The 20,631-nt window shown below is 39.6% G+C and overlaps 1 protein-coding gene across 5 annotated transcripts in view; it reads right to left on the bottom strand.

Moving 5' to 3' along the window:
• The window catches only part of ROBO1 (roundabout guidance receptor 1), a 795,752-nt gene that overhangs the window by 93,991 nt on the left and 681,130 nt on the right, over positions 1-20,631 (bottom strand). For all 5 annotated transcript variants that reach the window (XM_077342368.1, XM_077342365.1, XM_077342367.1 and 2 more), the window contains 3 exons: positions 19,463-19,583; positions 15,391-15,529; positions 12,531-12,658 (listed from right to left, as the gene is read on the bottom strand). In XM_077342368.1, the coding sequence (XP_077198483.1) occupies positions 12,531-12,658; positions 15,391-15,529; positions 19,463-19,583 (388 nt within the window). The remainder of the gene's footprint in view (positions 1-12,530; positions 12,659-15,390; positions 15,530-19,462; positions 19,584-20,631) is intronic.

Below are 20,631 nucleotides of genomic sequence, written 5' to 3'. Positions count from 1 at the left end.
ACGGGGGCTGTGTAGCACTTTTCTTTACACACACTCACAGAGAGAAAGAGAGAACACAGAAGACAAAAGCATTCCTCCCTTCTCCAGTTGCAAACCTTACGAAGCACACAATCACCTATCCATGTAGGAAATACCTGAGTGTCTCCCTCCTTGGATTGCTCTGAGAAGCCATTGGCCAGAAGGTTCATATTTAAAGGAGAAGAATCCCATAACAGTCAGTGAGCAAGTCAAAAAAGACTTACACCATCCTCCTGCAACAGCTTCTTCTGCCTGTGATCCAGCTACATTTCTTCAAGACTATGGAAAATTATACAGCTTGTTGCAGTGATTAAGAGCAGCAGCTTCTAATGTGTAAGCTGGATTTGATTCCCTGCTCCACCACATGCTGGGTAATGCTTAGCAAGCTTGGTGATCTTGGACTAGTCACAGTCCTGTTAGAAACTGTTCTCACAGATAAGTTTCTCTCAGAGATCTTTCAGTCTCATCTACCTCACAGGGCGTCTGTTGTGGGGAGAAGAAGGGAAATCTAAAATAAGCCACTCTGAGACTCCTGTGGGCAGGGATAAAAACAGGGTATAAAAAACACTCTTCTTCTACTGGGAAGGTACTACCAAGAACCAGTCCCCATGGCCTCATCTACAGTTTCCCCATCTTCTATGGCAAAGGTCTCAAATTTGCTCTGTTGTGATGGTCTTGGAAAGATGGCAGCAAGTCCAATGTGGTATCCATGTGGGAAGGGAAAGTCCATATCTTCCCAGTCCCACCTTCAGCATTATTATCCCTGCTAGTATTGCCTCTGATGGTTACTCCAAAGCATTCCTCCCTTCTCAAACTGCAAATAGCAAACCTTACATAACTTACTCATGAGTAAACATTTGCAGGGAAGAAGCTTTTCCTTGCTGTCCTGGGTACCAGAGGGCTGGTAGGGGGCCATTTCTGGGCTTCCCACAACCCACCCCCCTCTTTATGGAAAGTGTTAATAGTACAGGACCAGGAACAGCAGGACCAGGAACCCCCCTCCAGAAGGTACAAAGAGACTATGGTAGGAGGCAGTTCACTCTGCCCCTCCCCCCATGCCTTCTGAGTTGAAAGAGGCCAGAAAATCAGGGTAACTTACTGGCAGCAGGACGTGTTCTGAGGCTACCTTCTCCTACCTACTCAGCAAACTTCTAAAACTGGCAGAAAGTTGCAGTAGGAGAACTGCCCACTAGTACCTCTTTATGGCTGAGGGCTATGATTGGGCCTAAACTACCAGGGCTGTAGGCCATCTCCTAATACAGGAATATTTCCAGGGGGGGAAATCAGGTAAAGAGAGAGTAACCTGCATGCACTTTGATCTGATTGGCCCTTGTTGGCAGAGTGCCCTGACTCTATTGGTGGCACACCCTCCAGGAGGGCCAATCAAGTAGTGAATGACCTGCCCTATTGGAAAATATATGGTTTACTGATGCGGTAGGGATAGCAGGAACAACTTGCAGCTACCTTTTTTACCTCACTATACCTAATTCCATTAGTCCTTTTCTCATGTTAGTATGGATGCATGTGTATCCTGAATGTACATGAGAACATCTGTTTGTGCAAAATTGCATTAACTTCACAAATGAAACCATGGACGAGTACTTGGATAAATGTGGAGTTTCAGTTGTACATGTGTTAAGCATAACATGAGAATTACTCAACACACGTATAAAGAAAAAAATTGTATACATTGTATACTCTATAAAGATCATGAGTTCACTGTAATTTATGAATAAGCTTAGTCAGGAGTGATTAGGGATGATATGGTAGTCATACAATCCTTTTTAAATAAATTAAATTCATTCTTTAAAAGTTAAATTTGCATGAGTTGGAAGAGCTAGAGTAGTTGTACCTCACCCCACAAACATTATTTTATGAAAGAGAGGATGACCTGCAGTATTTCATTCATTAAATCTTTCCTTTCCTGATTGCTTCAGTAAACATAGTCAATTTGGATATTTAAAAATCCTACAAGCAATTCCCTTAATTTCAGACCTATATTCAATGCAACTGGAATGGGAGAGGGTCAAAGGTGTTAATGGGAATGCTAAACTTTAAATTATTCTTCCATATTTCTCTGATAAGTAGTTTCAATGTTTGTAAAATTAAGCAACAGTGCTGATCTCATTAAAAAGAAAACTGTTGAGATTACACATACACAAGCAGATTGGTGGCAGGTTACAGTGGATAGGGTTGTGAGTGTCCTGCATAGTGCAGGGGGTTGGATTAGATGACCCAGGAGGTCCCTTCCAACTCTATTATGCTATGATTCTAAGTATGCATTTCGAAACTACAACGTATATATATATACACCTGCAATGTAAACATATGAACAGATAAAGTACAATGAACACTAGATTAAAAAAAATTAAACTAAGAGCAGAATAATTTCCATAAATGTCAACGCATTCAGGCTTCTAAAGGGATGTTCTGCTAAGTCCTTCAGTGCTTTCATTTGATTTTACCCTTTTAGATGCAGATTAAAAATAACTACTCTTAAGCATGAGTACACTTTCACAATTAGCTGGTAAACACCTGCAGTACACTAACCTCCAATAAGGCATACTGAGAAAAGTAATAATATCCTTCCTGTCACAATTCATTAGGCAAGAGAAATACAGGTTGATGTTCAAGTAAACAGTATATAGGACAAGGTGCAGATGTTAAGTGAAAATGAAATGAACATATAAGGCAGTTATAATACATTCTTTTTTGAATCTGGTTACATTCAGTACCCCATAATTCCATTTATAAGAAAATCCAATGATTAAATGCACATGTCCAATAGGTTACTGCATATAGCTATTTGTTTCATAATACTTACCAGCTTAAAACAATATGAGACAGTATTTAAGAAGGGCAGGTTTTAATTTAGACAGCCCAATGTTATAAACCAATTTTAGATTTCATTTTATTACTTGGAATCAGAGGGAAAAACATGTTTTAGACAGAAAGACATACAGCACCTTGCCAAATATCGTGAAGCACTAAACACGAACCTACTATTGTAGGTATTGTAATTGAAAGTATATTTTTCCTAATGTTTTAGGGGACAAAGAATTTTGGCCATGGTTCTCTCAAGGCGAAATGGACTTGTAAAAGTGCTAAATATGGGGGGGGGGAATCATGAATAAATGAGCTGACAGTAATGATATAGCCCATTGCCCAAGAAATATGTTTGTCATATTTTCCCCCCAGACTAGAGAGAAAAAGGTATATAATCTTATTTCTGTTAAATTTCCAGTGGGATGGGAGAGAAAGCACTCTAAATTTAGCACTAAGATAATGCATACTAAATTTAGTAAGCACAGAAAGAATAGTTCCTCCTTTCAGCTCAGACATTATTCATTCAAATTTTAAAGTGAAGCCCAACTCCAATTTGTGCTATATGTCAGTGGTCCCCAACCTTTCTGAGGTTGGGGACCAGCAGGGCATCGGGGCGCGCCCACGGGCCGCGCCCACGCAACGGGCCGCGGCCATGCATCGGGCCGCACTCGCGGGCCACGCCCGCGCATCGGGCCACGCCCGAGCATCGGCGGGCACGGCCGGCCCTGATTCCCTTTCCCCGCCCTCCCGCAGTAAGAAGCTTCCCGGGCCGCAAGTAAGAAGCTTCCCGGGCGGGGAGAGGGAGCCGCGGCCCGCCGCCATGGCCTTCGCGGCCCGACACTGGGCCGCTGCCCGCAGGTTGGGGACCAATGCTATATGTAACTACAGCAACTAAAACTGAAGCCTAGATTAGGTAACACAAAGCAGGACAATTTTTAAAACCATTAAATATGGATTAATTATTATTATATTATATTATTCATGCTGCATAGGCACCAAACAAACAGTCAAATAAACATGTCTGTCGTCATCTTACATACAGTTTATTTATTTATTATTATTATTTATTTATTATATTTCTATTATATTTATTTATATTTAACTGTAGCAAGGTGAGAAATTGGCATAAAATGCAGTCATTTTCACACCTTGCCTTTGGGACATCTTTCCCATAGCAAATTGTTTAAAATTGTTTGCTTGCCTAGCTAAGACTGGATTGAATTAGATGTAGGTATGCTGATACCACCCAGCTATATACTTTTGAGTGAGGTCCCAGGTATTACTGACTTGGCTCTTGGACATGGCTTTGACCAGGGGTAGTCAAACTGCGGCCCTCCAGATGTCCATGGACTACAATTCCCAGGAGCCCCTGCCAGTGAACGCTGGCAGGGGCTCCTGGGAATTGTAGTCCATGGACATCTGGAGGGCCGCAGTTTGACTACCCCTGGCTTTGACAGTGCAGGTAAGTGGTAATGAATAGTCTGGGGTTGATAGTGGTATAGATATGGTCAGAAAGTCCAGGGTCTTTGAGAGGTTACTCATTTTAACTATGTTGAATGGTATCAGTAGGTTTTGTAAAGAGCTCGAAGATATGTCTGGAAGCCCGCAATATTTGGAAGTTGTGAGGGGCTGGCTTAAGCAGAGTCACCTGAATCTCAACCCCTCCAAGACAGAGGTCTGGTGGATTGATAGGAAAGGACCAGGTGAGGAAGCCTAGACAGTGTACAGCTTATTGCACAATCAGCTGGGGATTAGGCATGATCTTCAATGTTTCCTTGTCCATGGAAGCGCAGGTTTCTAAGTTATTTAATTTGTTTGTTTGTTTCTTTATTACTTTAGATTATGCTGCTGCTCCCAGGAGCCCAGCTCGCAGTGACTAAATACATTTTAAAAAGGCAATAAATAGCCCAGCATCATCATCATACAGAATTAAAATACAATATCAATCACAACTACATCTTGTTGAATGAGACCATGAAGCATCATGATTTTGAGGAAGGACCCTAGATAGCAATTGTCACTATCCTGGCCTCAACCAAACATCTGGCGAAAGAGCACCATCTTATATGCCCTGCTGAACTGTGATAGCCCCGAAAGAGCCCTAAGCTCTTCCAGGAGCTCATTCCACCAGGTAGGGGCAAGGAACGAAAAAGCCTGGTCAAGGCCAGGTGGACAACCAATCTATTAGTGTTAGAAGAATGGAGAACTCTATGGGGGGCATAGGCAGATAGGCAATCCCTCATATATGCTTGACCCAGACCACATATGGCCTTGAAGGTCAAAATCAATACCTTGAACTAGATCCAGAATTCAACCAGTAGCCAATGCAGCTGCCTCAGCACTGGCTGAATGAAGACTCTCCAAGAGTTCTAGTAAGTACTCTAGCAGCTGTATTTTGATCAATGACATTTTACCATCTTCACTAGACAAAGCTACTAGCGCTCTACATGGCCCCAGAACACCAAGCTTCTGTGATCCATGAAATGGTTACCTCTGCATCAGATTTCTGTAATGTGCTTTATGCGGGCCTTTCCTTGACGTTGGCTCCCAACTGAATTCCGGATCCGTTTTAAGGTACTGGTACTAACCTTCAAGGCCATAATCTGGGCCCAGTGTATCTGATGAACCACTTAGCTAACTATAATCCCCAAAGGACATTATGATAATCCAATTCCAACAGTGATGGCCACAGAAATAATAAAGGGGGATAGATATATTCATGGAAGATAAGTATATGAATGGCTACTAACCACAGTGACTGAGGGGAACCTCCACATTTAGAGGCACTAATCCTCTGAATCCCAGAGCCAGGAGGTGACATCAGGGGAATCTCTCAGCCTCTATAACCTGCTGACTGCCAAACAAAGGAACTGGTTGGCATCTGTTGAGGATGCTGGTCTAGATGGACCATTGGTCTGATCCAGTGGGGCACATTTTAAGTTACAATTTTTTATCTGTGAAATGTTTGGGGGTAGGTGTGAGGCAGGAAATTTTGCACTGCTGGTACTGAATTTGTTTGTAAGTCAAAACCAAGGGTGGGATATAGTACTGTGTTGTGTCAGCCATGGGGTAAAGGGCTACTTAATTTTCAGAAGCATAGCTGTTTGCATGTCATTTTTGACCTGAATTCTTGCTAAAATGTTATCCCATCCTCTCCCTTCAGATTCAGAATTCTTTTTTTACAGCTGTAATCCTCTGCAAACTTATCTGAATGTAAGGTCTACTAATCAGGAACTGATTTATGCTTAAAGAACTGAGAACTGTGTAGCATTTTTCTGGTATTTTTCCATTATTCTGTTTTTTACAAATGGCCTTGCAATTAACATATAGACACCACGAAAAAAAAGGACACAAAATGAGTATAATAACAGAAAAAAGAACCTATCCTAGGCTATAATAAACAATTTTACAATGAATGTAACTAAACGTGTCTAAACGGCCTCCAGATTATAACCGTTTTCAAGTGAGTTTTCATCAGTGGTTGTTTTTCAACTTAATGTTTGCTAACTGCCCCCCGTACCTGTGAGCCAAAGGCCACATATATATTATTTAAATCCTGCCAAGAAGAATTGATCCTATTGAAGGACTTCATTAGCAAACATTAAGTTGAAAAACAACCACTGATGAAAACTCACTTGAAAACGGTTATAATCTGGAGGCCGTTTCATTGTGAAATTGTTTATTATAGCCTAGGATAGGTTCTTTTTTCTGTTAGAATCATAGAATCATAGAGTTGGAAGGGGCCATACAGGCCATCTAATCCAACCCTCTGCTCTACGCAGGATCAGCCCTAAGCATCCTAAAGCATCCTATATGTTATTAACATATAGACAGTCAGATGATCTATAGAGCCACCTCAGCTTCTCAGTGTAATTTTTATTAGCGTAGAGCCTCTAGGCACAACTTTAGGCTCTGCTGTTTTCCAGATACCAGGAGCTACAGTTGGAATGTTAGAAGTTAGAAGTACTACAAGGTATAAGCAAAATCTGCAGCTACAGTGCAGAGAAATGGATATGCAATGTATTATCTAGAGAATAAGAAAAACTTACTTGACTACCATAACTGAAAGTGAATGCTTCAAAAATAACTTCGCTATTACATGTAATAAAATTAGACATGTAATAAAATATCAGTTGTTGCAAATATTCCTCTGTGATATTTTTAAAAACTCCTACTGTACAATGAAAATGAACTCTCTTCTTTAATTTTCATAAAGTCCTCCATAATATATGGTATCTTATTATTCTTTCAAATACTGCTATAATTCTACACCAAGAATATCTATAAGATAATTCCTTGACTATATTCTCAGCATATTTAATCAGCAAGGCATTTCAGTGATTTACTCATGAAAAAAGGTGTTTCTGCACAGGATTGCACTGTTAGTGTCATCAGTAATTAAAATAAATTAATAGGCTGATCTGTATTTGCCTGACACTACTCTTCTAAACTCAGCAGTAATTTTCACTCTGTTTAGTAAGGAATCCACTAATTTATCAAGTCTCACTTTTTACGTATATGTTTAAATTAAATAAATATCCAGTAGAGAATCTAAATTATTCCCATTTTGATATTCACTTAACACCTAAAGGCAAAACAATTTCTGTCATTCAGAGTTTTTAAACATTTTCACATGACATTCCAGGATGTATGCCCCCTCATTTCATCTGACAAACTGATTTTTGCATTGCTCTGTTGTTTGTACTGACTTGGCCCACCAAATTAATAGAGATTATTGAAAGCAGAAGTATTTCATGCACTTCAAAGCTTAAAACCAAATCAGATGGTTATTTTTGGACTAAAAATTATTTCCTTAAGAAGAAATGTTGTACATGTATATCAATTTCTTTTTCAGTACTGAACTTCTTAACCTCGATACAACTTTAAGATTATTAGATTATAGGTCTATAAATATGATGACTGCTAATAATTAACTATTATATTAGAAATAGCATTTTACCTCTGCTACAAGATTGTCTAGGAACTCATCAGTTTCTGAATTACATCAAATAACTGTGCTGGATGCAATTCAGTCAATTCAATAGTATACTTTCTGTGCCACTATGCCTAACACTTCACAGGTTTTCCAACATGATTGGTGGTATATTCTGTCAGATTTAGGTTGATTTCTGTTAGTTCCCCCAAAATCTTAGGTTGGAAGGTGGCATAGAACTGTTTAAATATATGGTAAATATCACAAAATTTCTAATCAATTGTTTCCAATAGCTAGCAATTTGAAATTGAAATGCATAGAATAATTTAAGATTCTTATGGCATGCAGTTGCCAGTCAAATTTGAGCAATGAGAGAGACACATGCCTGATAAAAACAATGATCTTGATCGTCCAACTTGGGTCTCAGTAGGAAAATATGGTTGTACTTACATGTAACTGATATTCCTGTTCCTATTTCAAAATCAGAGTGCCTACATGCCCCAAAGCTCCTTTGGCAAAACTAATAAAACAATAGCTCTACTAACACTTAATCCATAGGTGCTTTGTCTGGACACAAAATATAAATGTGGCTATTATTACTAGCCAAAAGATGTAACAGATGAAAATCGTGAGGGAACCTACTCAATAAAGGTAAGAAATATTTAGCTTTTATAGATGAGAACAAATAACAACTAAACACAAAATGAGGTAAAGTTTCAATTACAGCTCTACCAGAAGGGCAGGGTCTCTGGGATGGTTAATGTCTTCACAGTAAGTTGACAATTATGTGAGTAGTAAAGCATTTACACTTGCCAAGAAAAAAAAAGTGTCAAAAAATTGTGAGGCCTGTTAGATAAATTAAAAAACCTTGGCAAAACAAGAAAATACAGAAGCTGAAAAGCCCTCCCAAAGGGCTGAACAGTACCTTCTAGCCCCTAAATTAATAACCTCCTGATCTCCACAACGATGACAAAACAATATTTTCTAACTGTAACTGATATTCACTGAGTGCAGGGACACATGGAAATTGTACATGAACAGGCCAGCCACACAAAAAAAAAAACCCAAAAACAAACAAACAAAAAACTGCTTGGAGGTATGAGATATGAAAGTAAAGATCTCAAAGGTCTATGAGATAGTATACACATATCCACTGCCTTCAAGTGTAGGCACTTGTTCATTAAACAGCAACCACACAGAGATGGGGAAGAGCCATTGTGCTCAAGTTTACTATCCTCCACATATTCAAGTAAGCATGGGTAGGGGTTATGTGTTTGAGACTACTGACTACATCTGCTGGTACCTGGGTTAGGGCTAACAAAATTTGAGTCCAAAGGCACCTTTAAGACCAACAAAGTAAGATAGATGGGGCTGAGAGAACTATGATGGGACTGTTCTATGAGAACAGCACTATCAGGGCTGTGACCAGCCCAAGGTTACCCAGCTGGCTGCATGTAGAGTAGTGGAGAATCACACCCAGTTCATCAGATTAGAAGCTGCCACTCTTAACTACTATACCAAATGAACTCCCTCAAGTACATGTGAGGGAATCTCATGATTGTCTTCCTGAATGTTGATGAAAGTGGAGTTGGTGACAGCGGCAGACAGGTGGCAAACATAAAAAGCCCAGTTTCATGTATCTGAACAGCTCACTGAACAGTCAGTTCCCAGCTTGTGACCTGAAAGCAACAGGTGAACAGAAGCATGCCTAATTATAAGCTGTTGTGCTAAAGAGATTCTGGATAGTCTTTACATAGATGCTACAATGGGTAAATTGGTATTCAGTCATAATCAGAAAGAAAGACAATGAATTCCATTCCCTGAATCATAATATTTTAGAGATCTAGGGAATTTGAAAAGGCAAGTTAGAGTACAGAATTAGAAGAACATTTTTGGATTGTTCCTTTACTTTTCTATAAAGTAAGAAGAATCCATTTGAAGCACTCAGTGAGAGTCCATTCCCTGAATAAGCAATTTCTAAGCACTGAGCAACCATAGAAAGTTCAGTGCAGAATCTAATTGTATGGGAAGATAATGGGTTTAGATATCTTTTATTTCTTATCACTACAGAAACAAACAAAAGTAGTTTTAGATTTTCTTAATGGCTTAGTTTTCAAGAGATAAAATGTGACTGCTTGGCAAACTGCTTAAGGACATAAGTCCATTTTCACTTCTTTTTACAATGAGATGTACAATCATTTTCTTCTTTGATGCAGACTAAATTTCCTCAGGAATGGAACTGGGTCAGCTATAATAATACCTTTTTGAATTCAAACTGAGAGAAACTCAGTTACAGCTCCTGGCAAATAGGAAAGAGAACTACTCTTACTGAAAGAGAAGCATAAAAGACAGACATTAGAGCTGCTTTGGAATTTTAAGCTAAATTTACCTTAAAACAAAAATGAGGTTAGCAATGTGCCTGAAGTGCCTTTATGCATGTTGAAGGGAGAGTCAGACAGGCCACCCGTGGTAGCAATTAATTGGATTCAGAGAACTTTGAGGCCAGTCAGGAAAAAATCCTTCCAATTTTGAGTTTGTAGCTATAAGAACTTAAAATTCAGTTTAAAATTGGAGGCAAACTATGAACTTTGTAAGTATGAGATCTTTCCACTATGATGAAGGGCTGGTTTACATGCAGAGAGACCTGTTTGAACCTAAGTGCCTCAAGATCTTATAGGATTTGCTCTTACCACCCCCCCCCCAATGTTATTTAGCTTCTATATGGAATGACTAGGAATACCATCCAGATTTGTTGATGAAAGCCAACTCTACCTCCCTTTTTTAACTGAGAGAATGGGCATTCTGAATCAATGTTTGGATAATGGACTGGCTGAGAATCAGTAAATTAATCCATGTAAAAGTGGCAGTTACTGGATAATCAATCAGAGTTCTGGTCACTCTCCTTGAAAACTGTAGATAGAAATAGTATTGGGTTCCAATGTGCAAACAAAGCATTCATCTCTGGGAAACTTTAATTGATGTATCAGCAGATTTTCCTTGATAAGCTTCACCTGGTCACTGCTGATGCTCTGATCCCATCAAGATTAGGTGACTGTAATTAGATGTCATAACAAACTAGTAAAAAGCTTCAGTAAGACCCATTATGCACGGGGGTGGGGGGTTTACACACATTCAGGGTGGAATGGCGGCGACTAAAATCGCTGATAACGCACGGTGCCAGCTGCAACCGGCTGCAGCTTCGGTGCATGCCGCCGAAAAAGCCGCATTAGCGAAACGCGGAAGAAAACGCAGCTTCCGGGTGACCGGGGCGCAACCAGAAGTGGCGCCAGGATCGCCACATGCATAATCGGTTACTCTGGGTTTTGCCGCTGTTGCGTCCCGTCCCATGCATAACCGGTGTGCTTCGCGTCTTCCCCCTCCACGTTTTCCATGTGACCCGAAATCGCCGTTTTGTCCGTGCATAATGGGCCTAAATGAAAAATAGGGCAGTAAGTCCTGTCAGAACTTTCTCAGCCTAACAGCCTCACAGGGACTGTTTATGCACTGGAGGTTTCATGCAGGGCTGCAGACTGGAGTTTAGTCGTGGCAGGTTGCTCCACCTCTTCCTGTACCCACATGGGGGAGTATTTGGCCCAGTGCACCTCATTCGCCCCCAATCTGTGCTCCTGCATGGGAGGTGGGGCAATGAAATTCTCAGTGCATAAACGGTCAGGGTGAGAAAAGGAAGAGAAGGTGTTGTGGGGAGAGGAATGGATGGCCATTGTAAGCTGCTTTGAGACTCCTTCAGGCAGTGAAAAGCAGGGTATAAAAACAAACTCTTCTTCTTTGGACCAAAAGCAGAGAAGGCTACTTACAAATCCAGTTAAATAACTTATACACTATTTTGATTTATTGTGCTTTAGCCAGTCTCTTAAACAGTAAGTCCAGTACAAACACATTGACTATAATAGTCACAAGTAGGAACAATACTGTGAGAAGTTTTAACTGTTTTAGTGAAGTCCACATGTACTAGAATAGGGAACGAGATGGAAGATCACAGGCATTAAGATGAGGAGAAAATGGTATGACATCACTGTCTGCCTCTTAGCCAGTAAAGGAAGCAAGGAATTATCTCAAGAGTGAACATCTGGAATGTATATATAAATCCAATGACAGATTTTCACACATACTCATTCACGGGATTCTGCAGTTTTACAGTTAAAGAAAAAAAAAACAGTAGTCCTCTGATATGTTCTCATGTATTAATATGAAATGATTATGAGTAACTCAAGTGATTTTATGTAATTATCCTAAATAAGGTTAAATTCCTTGAAAAACCAAACCAGAAATTAATCTGCAAATACTTATGATTTCATATGCTGTAAGGACAAACACTGTATCACAATCTGAAACACTACTAAGAAACAAATATAAGCTCAAATAAGTGAACATATTTTTTTGGTTCAGCCCTTCAGTATGATTCTGACAAAGTTTATTTATCAGTTTGTTAACCCTTCAAGAATTCACATTACTAACACCTTTGAAGAGCAGTGGTGTACTAAACACTTTCATTTTCCGTTACCATGACAGATCATAACTCTTTCCACCCGTTGAAAGAAAATTGTATTTGAAATGCTTCAACAGTTCAGTTGAAATCCAACAATCAGATGAGAGTGACCTTTCTTTTCTTTTCTTCCTTTTTGGTAATGCAAGTTCCTGCAGTAAATATTATTTATGAGACCAATAAAATTACTGCTTAAAATCCATTTCTTTCCTTCTCAGACTATAAATAGTATTTCAAATTAATTCTTACCTTGAACTGTTAGAGTTGCTGATGCTTCTGCTTTTCCAACCATATTTTCTGCAACGCAAGTATAAGATCCCATGTCTCCTGCTGTAACTTTTCGGATTTTCAAGGTATGATCATCACGGATTTCATATCTAAACCGAAGAAACAGAATCCTATTAGACGAACTCAGACTATCTCCATTCCTTTCCTGTTTTTGGGGTGGGTAGGTTTTGATGCAACACATTTGTATTGTATCTTCATTCTCTCCTCCCTTCTCTGCCCTTATAGCTCCCAGTGTGTTTTCTTTTTTACAATATTATGATGTTATAATATTACTGCTAGCGACTGAGGAGTGAAAGATCTTTGAAATGGTGGCAACCATGCTCTTTCCACCTATCCATCCAGCCTTTTAAATTGTTATTTATTATTTATTATTATATGTGTTGACCGCCACTCCCGAGCCATGCCGGCTTGTGGCAGTTTACAGTAAAACGATAAAATCACATAAAGCAGAAGATATATCATTACTGCATATGCAAAAAAGGAAGTTCTGTTACTGACAAAGTACATGATGAGACATTTAGCATGTTTCGTAATTATTGAACAACAGTGTTATGAATTGGTGTATCCAATTTAATGATTGTCAGCCATTTAAAGAGGTGGCAACCTTTCTGTTCCCCATTATACATCTAAATTTATTTTACAATGTCATGGTTTTCTGCATCTAGGTTCCATTGCTGATGAAGTACACAATGGCATGGCTGCACTACCTCTTTTCAAAGAAAGTACAAAAAACATGGGGGGGGGTCGGATCTGAATTGAAGCAACATAAATGTTTTTTTAAATGGAATAAGTGTTTTTTTATGGAAGGGGTGCTGCAAAGTTAGAACATCAGCTGAAGTTTTAACTGGCTGAGAAACAGCAGCAAAACCTAGGTACAGAAAAGGTCTTAGAATCCACTTTTCCTTAGGGCACCAGAGTGACTGTCTACAATCATCATTATTGCTCTGTGGGAGGCTAGAAATTGTGTGTCTGCTAGGTATAGATTCAGGTGGGTAGCCATGTTGGTCTGAAGCAATACACACAAAAGCTTTACCCAGAATTAAGCTTTATTGTCTTAAAGGTGTCACTGGACACAACTTTGTTCTGGTGGGGATAGAATCAGCTTTGTGTGAAACCATTTTTTACCTACGAATTAAAAGTTTATTGAAAGCACAGTATGCATATGCCTTACAGCCATGCACCACTATATTGTAACTTGAAAGGCATGGATAAGTGGAAAAGGCAAACCTGGAAATCACTAGTTAAGGCTTCTTTTTAAAGAATATGTCCTGTATAGCCCAACAAGCTGATAAATTCTATTAAGTTTGAATAGCTCATCCTGTCAAATAGATGCAATGTATTTTAGGGCTTCAGGGCAACAGTAGTGAATGATGGCACAGGCTAGCTTGATGCCATCGAATCTCAGCAGCTAAGCTGGGTCAGTCCTTGTTAGTACTTGGATGGGAGACCATAGTTCGGGGTTGCTATGCAGAGAGAGACGATGGCAGACTAACCCTGCTCCTCTCTGATCTTGAAAATACTACAGGTTTGTCATAAGCCTGCTGTGACTTGATTGCACTTTCCACCACAGTGACAATGAAGTTGAATTAGCAATTCATTTAACTCCTTTCCTGATTTTATATTACAGACAATAACCTGATTCCAGAAAACTTTAATAGAATACTGTCTTTCTGTATGTATATCCTTTATATCAAACTTTCCCTCACCAGGAAAAAAAACTGATCATACCAGAGCTGCAAGTACAATAGGATGCTACACACAACATGTTCTGCATGGAATACTTGGAGGAATTTCTTTTTTGCATGATCCAAATTAAGAACATAAAAAGAACCATGCAGTATCCCTTCTAGTCCAGCATTCTTTCTCACACAGTAGCGAATCAGCTTATCTATAGGGGCAACAAGAAGGGGCAACAGAAGCTGAGACCTTCCTCAAATGTTACCTCGTGGTTCTGGGATTCAGATATTCAGTGCCTCTGACTGTGGACATTTCTCAGTCATCATGGCTTGTTGTTGTTGTTAGGTGCGAAGTGTGTCCAACCCATTGCAACACCATAGACAATGATCCTCCAGGCCTTCCTGTCCTCTACCATTCCTCAAAGTCCATTTAAGTTTGCACCTACTGCTTCAATTACTCCATCCAGCCACCTCATTCTCTGTCATCCCCTTCTTCTTTTGCCCTCGATCGCTCCCAGCATTAGGCTCTTCTCCAGGGAGTCCTTCCTTCTCATGAGGTGGCCAAAGTATTTGAGTTTCATCTTAAGGATCTGGCCTTCTAAGGTGCAGTCCAGGCTGATCTCTAGGACTGACCGGTTTATTCACCTTGCAGTCCAAGGGACTCGCAAGAGTCTTCTCCAGCACCAGAGTTCAAAAGCCTCAATTCTTTGATGCTCGGCCTTCCTTATGGTCCAACTTTCACAACCATACATTGCAACTCTCCCCAAGAGCAAGCGTCTTTTAATTTCTTTGCTGTAGTCCCATCTGGACTATGGCTAGTAGCCACTAACTGACCTATCCTCTGTGAATGTGTATCTTTACTCTCTGTGTTGAGAAGTATTTCCTTTTGTTTGTCATAAATCTACTGTCCATCAAATTATAGTATTTTGGGAGAGAGATAAAATGTTATCTTTGTCATCTCTCTGCACCCATGCATACTTTTATAAACCTCCATCATATCCCCCCTTATTCATCTGTTTTCTGAACTGAAAAGTCCCAGTGTACTTGTTTATACAGAGAGTGCTAACTCGTGGAATATGTTGCCATTTGGTGTGGTGGCCACAAGACCACATAGCTTTATTGGGGATTATATAGATTTTAGGTACCTTGTTTTAGGCAGTTCACCATCATCCTTTCGCCATCTTACTGTAGGAACTGGATCACCACGTGCTTCACACTTAAACTCTGCACTGTCATCAACGATTACTGCCAAATTACTTGGCCTCTTCACAAATGAAGGTCTTTCTAAGGAAATAAAGGTGAAAGAAAAATGAAAGAAATGGTAGAAACTGTCCATTCTCTGTTTTTACCAGTCAGTTCTAAGACACAATTATTAACCAGAAGATCCCATGAAGAACTGACAGCAAAACTTGTCAGGAACACAACATTTTTATATATGGCATTACAATGATTTTAATAAGACATTTATAGATTTTTTGCAGTGCATTAGTATCCCCCTTTTTCCACCAGTTAGAACAAATTCATGTCTTGAAACATCATCATTTTTCATAAGAAACTTTTTCTGAGATTATAGCTATACTTTACTGGATACCTAATTTTAATTAACTGTTAATACTGAGAGAATGCTATACTTAGAGACCAATCTTTCCCAAATGGATTTTTCTGACAAAAATATCCCCAAATGACCTCAGCTGTACTTAGCCCCACAAAGTGTTGCCTTGTGATGAAGCAGACTGTTGCCAGACTTTGATCACACTATAGTCTCAATGTGATTTAAGAGCCCATCCTGCTGGGATGGTCCTTGAACCTCTGGTAAGTAACTTGAGTAACAGAATTTAGAAGTTAGATTTTAACTAAAATAGGGGGACAGGATATTTGGGAGGCAGAGCCTATTTCAAGCACTCATAGAATAACTGAATGAAGTATGTGCCCTTATTTAAAGCAGTTTAAATTATGGAATAATTTTCTATAAATGTTTTTAAGATTCATAAGCATTTATCTATTCATTTCTTACCACATCTTAGACTGGTAAAATAAATTGATTCCTGTTCATTTATTCTCTCATTCTATCCATTTATCCAATCTATTTTTCTTCTCTCTATACACATATTGTTTTGCGTTTCGCATGTTCTTACTTTTCTTTATTTATTGTTGTGTGTTGAGTTGCTTTTTAAATGTATGTTTTGTATAATCTTGTAATAAATCATTTAATTTGTATCAGTAAATGCTTTTGTCTTGCCCACTGGGGTAACAAAGAATCTGAAGTTCCACCAAGCAATGATTTGACATGGCAGGCTGAGCAGGACTACAGCCAGACCATCACTATGAGCTGGACTAAAAGGTATGGCAGGGAAATACTTGGAAATATTTGGGGGAGTTTTGCTATTCTATCAGCACTATTTCTGTGCCATTAATTGATTTCAAAATTTGCATTCTACCAATACAGAATAACTCATGTTGTTCATTCACATGAAATAGAAAAAAGGACACAGAACAAAATCATGTCATGTTTCAAGGGCTTGTATGTGTCAGAAATGAAGAACTTGCCACAGAAAACAGAGCTGCACTTACCTGTAACTGTTGTTCATTGACATCTTCTGTGCAGACACACACTGGGACCACCTGTACAGGCTGGCTGTGGACATTTTGTTTCTAGTTCAAAAGTTTCAAAATGGGGGTGCCCACACCTTCATGATCTGGTGTACGCATGGGATTCCTGCCCAATGTATCATGGTTTCTGGCAGTAGATGGCCCCCTTCTCTCAGTTCCCACTAAGTAGCTGTGAGCACCCCTTTTTATCTCTCTTTGGGCACAATAGGCCCTGTGAGAGCTCACAGCAGGGCAGGAGGAATGGAATGTGTGTCTGCACAGAAGACATTGATGAACAACAGTTACAGGTAAGTGCAACTCAATTTTCATCTTCCGTCTTCTTGTGCAGCCCCACACTGGGACCATTAGCGAGCTACTCACCAAAGGAGGTGGGGTTAGTCTCTCACTGGAACAGAGCCTGCAGAATAGCCTTGCCCACATCCACTTCTTTTATTGCCTGCAGATCCAGAGCATAATGTCTCACAAATGTGTCCTCTTTTGGCCAGATTGCTGCCCTGCAGATGTCCAGAAGGGGAATCCACCAATGAAAAACAGCCAAAACCTCCTGTGCTCAGGTGGAATATGCCTTGACATCAAGAGGACATGGTACTCCAGATGCCTTGTAGCTGGAACAAATAACAGCCAGCACTCTCCTGGACACAGCCTGGGCTAATGCCACCCTGCCCTTCTTGGATCCTCAATAATAAATAAATTGTGCTGTATCTTTATGAAAAGGCCTGGTTCTTTCTAAATAATATCGGGGAGCCCTCTGAACATTAAGGGTATGTAAGGCTTCTTCAGCTTGTATAAAGAGTGGGAAAGAACTCTGGTGGAACAATTTCCTGCACTGGGTGGAACTTGGAAACTATTTTAGGAAGCAGTCTAACCTCAATTATAATACAACTTGTATATTAAGAAAAGGCAGGTCAACTCTGAGCAGTACCAATAAATTAATTCTCCTGGCTGAGGTAACAGCCACAAAAAATGCTACACTCTTATAGGCTAAAATGAAGGTTTCAAGCTGGCTCAAACTGATTCCTCAAAGGGAAGATCCTCTACCTTACAGCAAGTCTGTGTGGGAAGAGAAGTGTTGTGTAGTCCTGAGTGTCTCTAAAAACTATAGCTTGTCTAAATACTGGGACAGACTCTCTCAGAGGAAGAGTTAATAATTCACTTGGTGAGAGTCTAAATTAGCAATATCTGTCTAGGGCTTTTGCCATTTTTTTGTAGACCACCACTGAGGGATACCAGGGTTGGATTGCCTACTGTATCATCTGGTGATAATTCTGAAGCTTTTCTGGAACCTTTTGTGCTTCTTTGAGGGAGGTTCTGAGTGAGATTGGACTTTTGCTGGAGGTTCTGGAGAAGCCAGATGTGACCTTCTAGACTCTACCTCTGGGGTGACCAAGGAGACTTTGAGGGAAGTGGGGTTGTTCTGGCAATCAGACCCTTTGGAACTGCATGGACTGAAGGGGTTTCAGAATGTGGTATGGCAGCTGATTTCAGATGAGACGGGCCCAAGGCCATGGATCCTGAGCCCAGAATCATGTTAGTTGGACCCAAAGAGGACAAAAGCTTTCTCCCACAGAACAGCTTTTAGTCTAGAAGCTATAACTGACTAAGCAGGCAAGCTTCAGTGTTATGAGCCTCTCCTAAACACTGGAGGCAGAGCTCATGCTCATCGTTATGAGTCATTTTTGTCCACACGGAGCATCTGTTTAATAGTGCCTTGGATGTCATAACAAGGGACCACAAGCACATGAGCAAGAAGGACCTGGTTGATGATGAGGCTTTCCTTCTATAAAAACAGGCTCTCAAAACCCGAATAATAACTCCCTGATGAACAGGAGTAATATTTTTTAAAAAATACAAATAACTATGGGGCATGCTAGAAAAGCTTCCAGTCCTAGTGGTGGCAAAAACGGGTATTCCTTCTGTGTATGGGTGCCTACTGTAGGAGCATGCAGGATTGGGGCAGGAATTCTGAGAGTGTTCTAGCAAAAAAGGGTGGAAGCTCCCCCATTTTGGAGCTTTTAAGCTAGCAACAAAATGCCCATGACTGGCCTGTACAGTCTTAATGTGGGGTTGCATGAGAAAGTAGAAGGTAGACTATTATTGTAACTATATCATGGAAATCACCATAGGAGTTATAACATGTACACTGTTCAGCGTCCCTTGTAAGCCACAGATACTGAAATGTAAAACAATCAGATTCCCAAAGGAACAAGCAAAATATACTATAACTGCTTAGGTACAGTACAGGGCACTTGAGTAACTTGAAACAGGGCAGAAAACAAATTTAAGAAATAAATAAATAGAATTGTGTTTATAAAGCCTTACCTGAGTTACCCGAGTCTATTGAATGGTTACTTTTTAAAAAATCAGTATTTGACTGAAGAATTCTGTGTTTGATCTTACAAGTTTTCTTCCTGGTTAAAACATAAAGAGGGTTCCCACACACCCCAAAGTGCTATGTTGGGGGATCACTGAACAAGCATAGACAAAAGCCACATGGGATGCAAGCTGTTGTAAGATAAGGAATTGGTTGAGGCTGAATGGAAAAAAATAAAGGCTTGACCCAGCTTTGTTCTTGCTTTTACGTTTCTACTGCAATGAAACTCCCCTTACCTAAAACTGTAAGCTCTGCCACTTCACTCTCCCTTTCTCCCACCATGTTTGTTCCAACACACACATATTTGCCGGCGTCACTCTTCCTAGTATAGGTGATCATCAGTTTTCCTCCTCTGATCTGAAACAAGGAATAAACAAAAAGTAACTAAAATAATTTATGCCTGAAGCCCTGAGGCAAATTTCTACATGCCTGTACACAAGAACAGAGATACAACTGTAAACAATATTTTAAGATGGATAGCTACATTAGTCTGTTTCGAGTAGCAAGAGTCCAGTATTAAGAGTCCAGTAACACTTTAAAGGCTAACAAAATCTGTGGCAGGTTATGAGCTTTTGTGAGTCACTGCTCATTTCTTCAGATACCTGAAAAAAATGAGCAGCAGCTGAAGAAGTAAGCAGCGACTCATGAACACTGAGGTACTGCCATATATTAAGGAGCAATGGTTTTTTTTTTGTAAATCTCTGAAATTATCAATATCACAGAATCAGAATCACAGAATCATAGAGTTGGAAGGGGCCATACAGGCCATCTAGTCCAACCCCCTGCTCTAGATGGCCTGTATGGCCCCTTCCAACTCTATGATTCTGTGATTCTGATTCTGTGATATTGATATCACAGAAATATGTTTTCTCAAAGAAGCATTTAACATTTTTCCACATGAAAGGTGTTAAGGAGAGAAAAATTACCCTTGTAAAATCCTAACATTGAAAGCTGTATGCCTATACTGCACCAGTCGTATTATTTTAAAATAATGTTTGTTTTAATAAAACAATGAAATAGAAACAAAACAGAAACAAAACAAATAATACAAAGTCCTAAAATACAAATCACAAAGCTACCATAAAAAACCAGTAATGCAAGCTCAAAATTAATTTTTCATTCTAGATAGAAAAGCATTGTATTTTTCAAATTTATCAGATATTTGGCCATGACCTAGATAAATTAGTTTACATAAATGAATACTTATTGCTAATTTCTCTAACCAATCCAAATTCACAAACATCTATAGAGGGAAATTCTACATTATTTAACAACAACAAAACTCTTAGGTGATAATGGAAGCTCTTTCTATATAACCTTTAGAGATAGTTGTAGCAATCATATTCCAGAACTTGCCGCTTTTCTACACTCCAACCAGTTGAGTATAAAATTGGCATTGGAAGTC

The sequence above is a fragment of the Paroedura picta genome, chromosome 6, assembly GCF_049243985.1.
Source record: "Paroedura picta isolate Pp20150507F chromosome 6, Ppicta_v3.0, whole genome shotgun sequence".
NCBI classification, from domain to species: domain Eukaryota; kingdom Metazoa; phylum Chordata; class Lepidosauria; order Squamata; family Gekkonidae; genus Paroedura; species Paroedura picta.
Note: the sequence above shows the minus strand (reverse complement) of the source record. Positions and strands in the feature narration are given on the sequence as shown.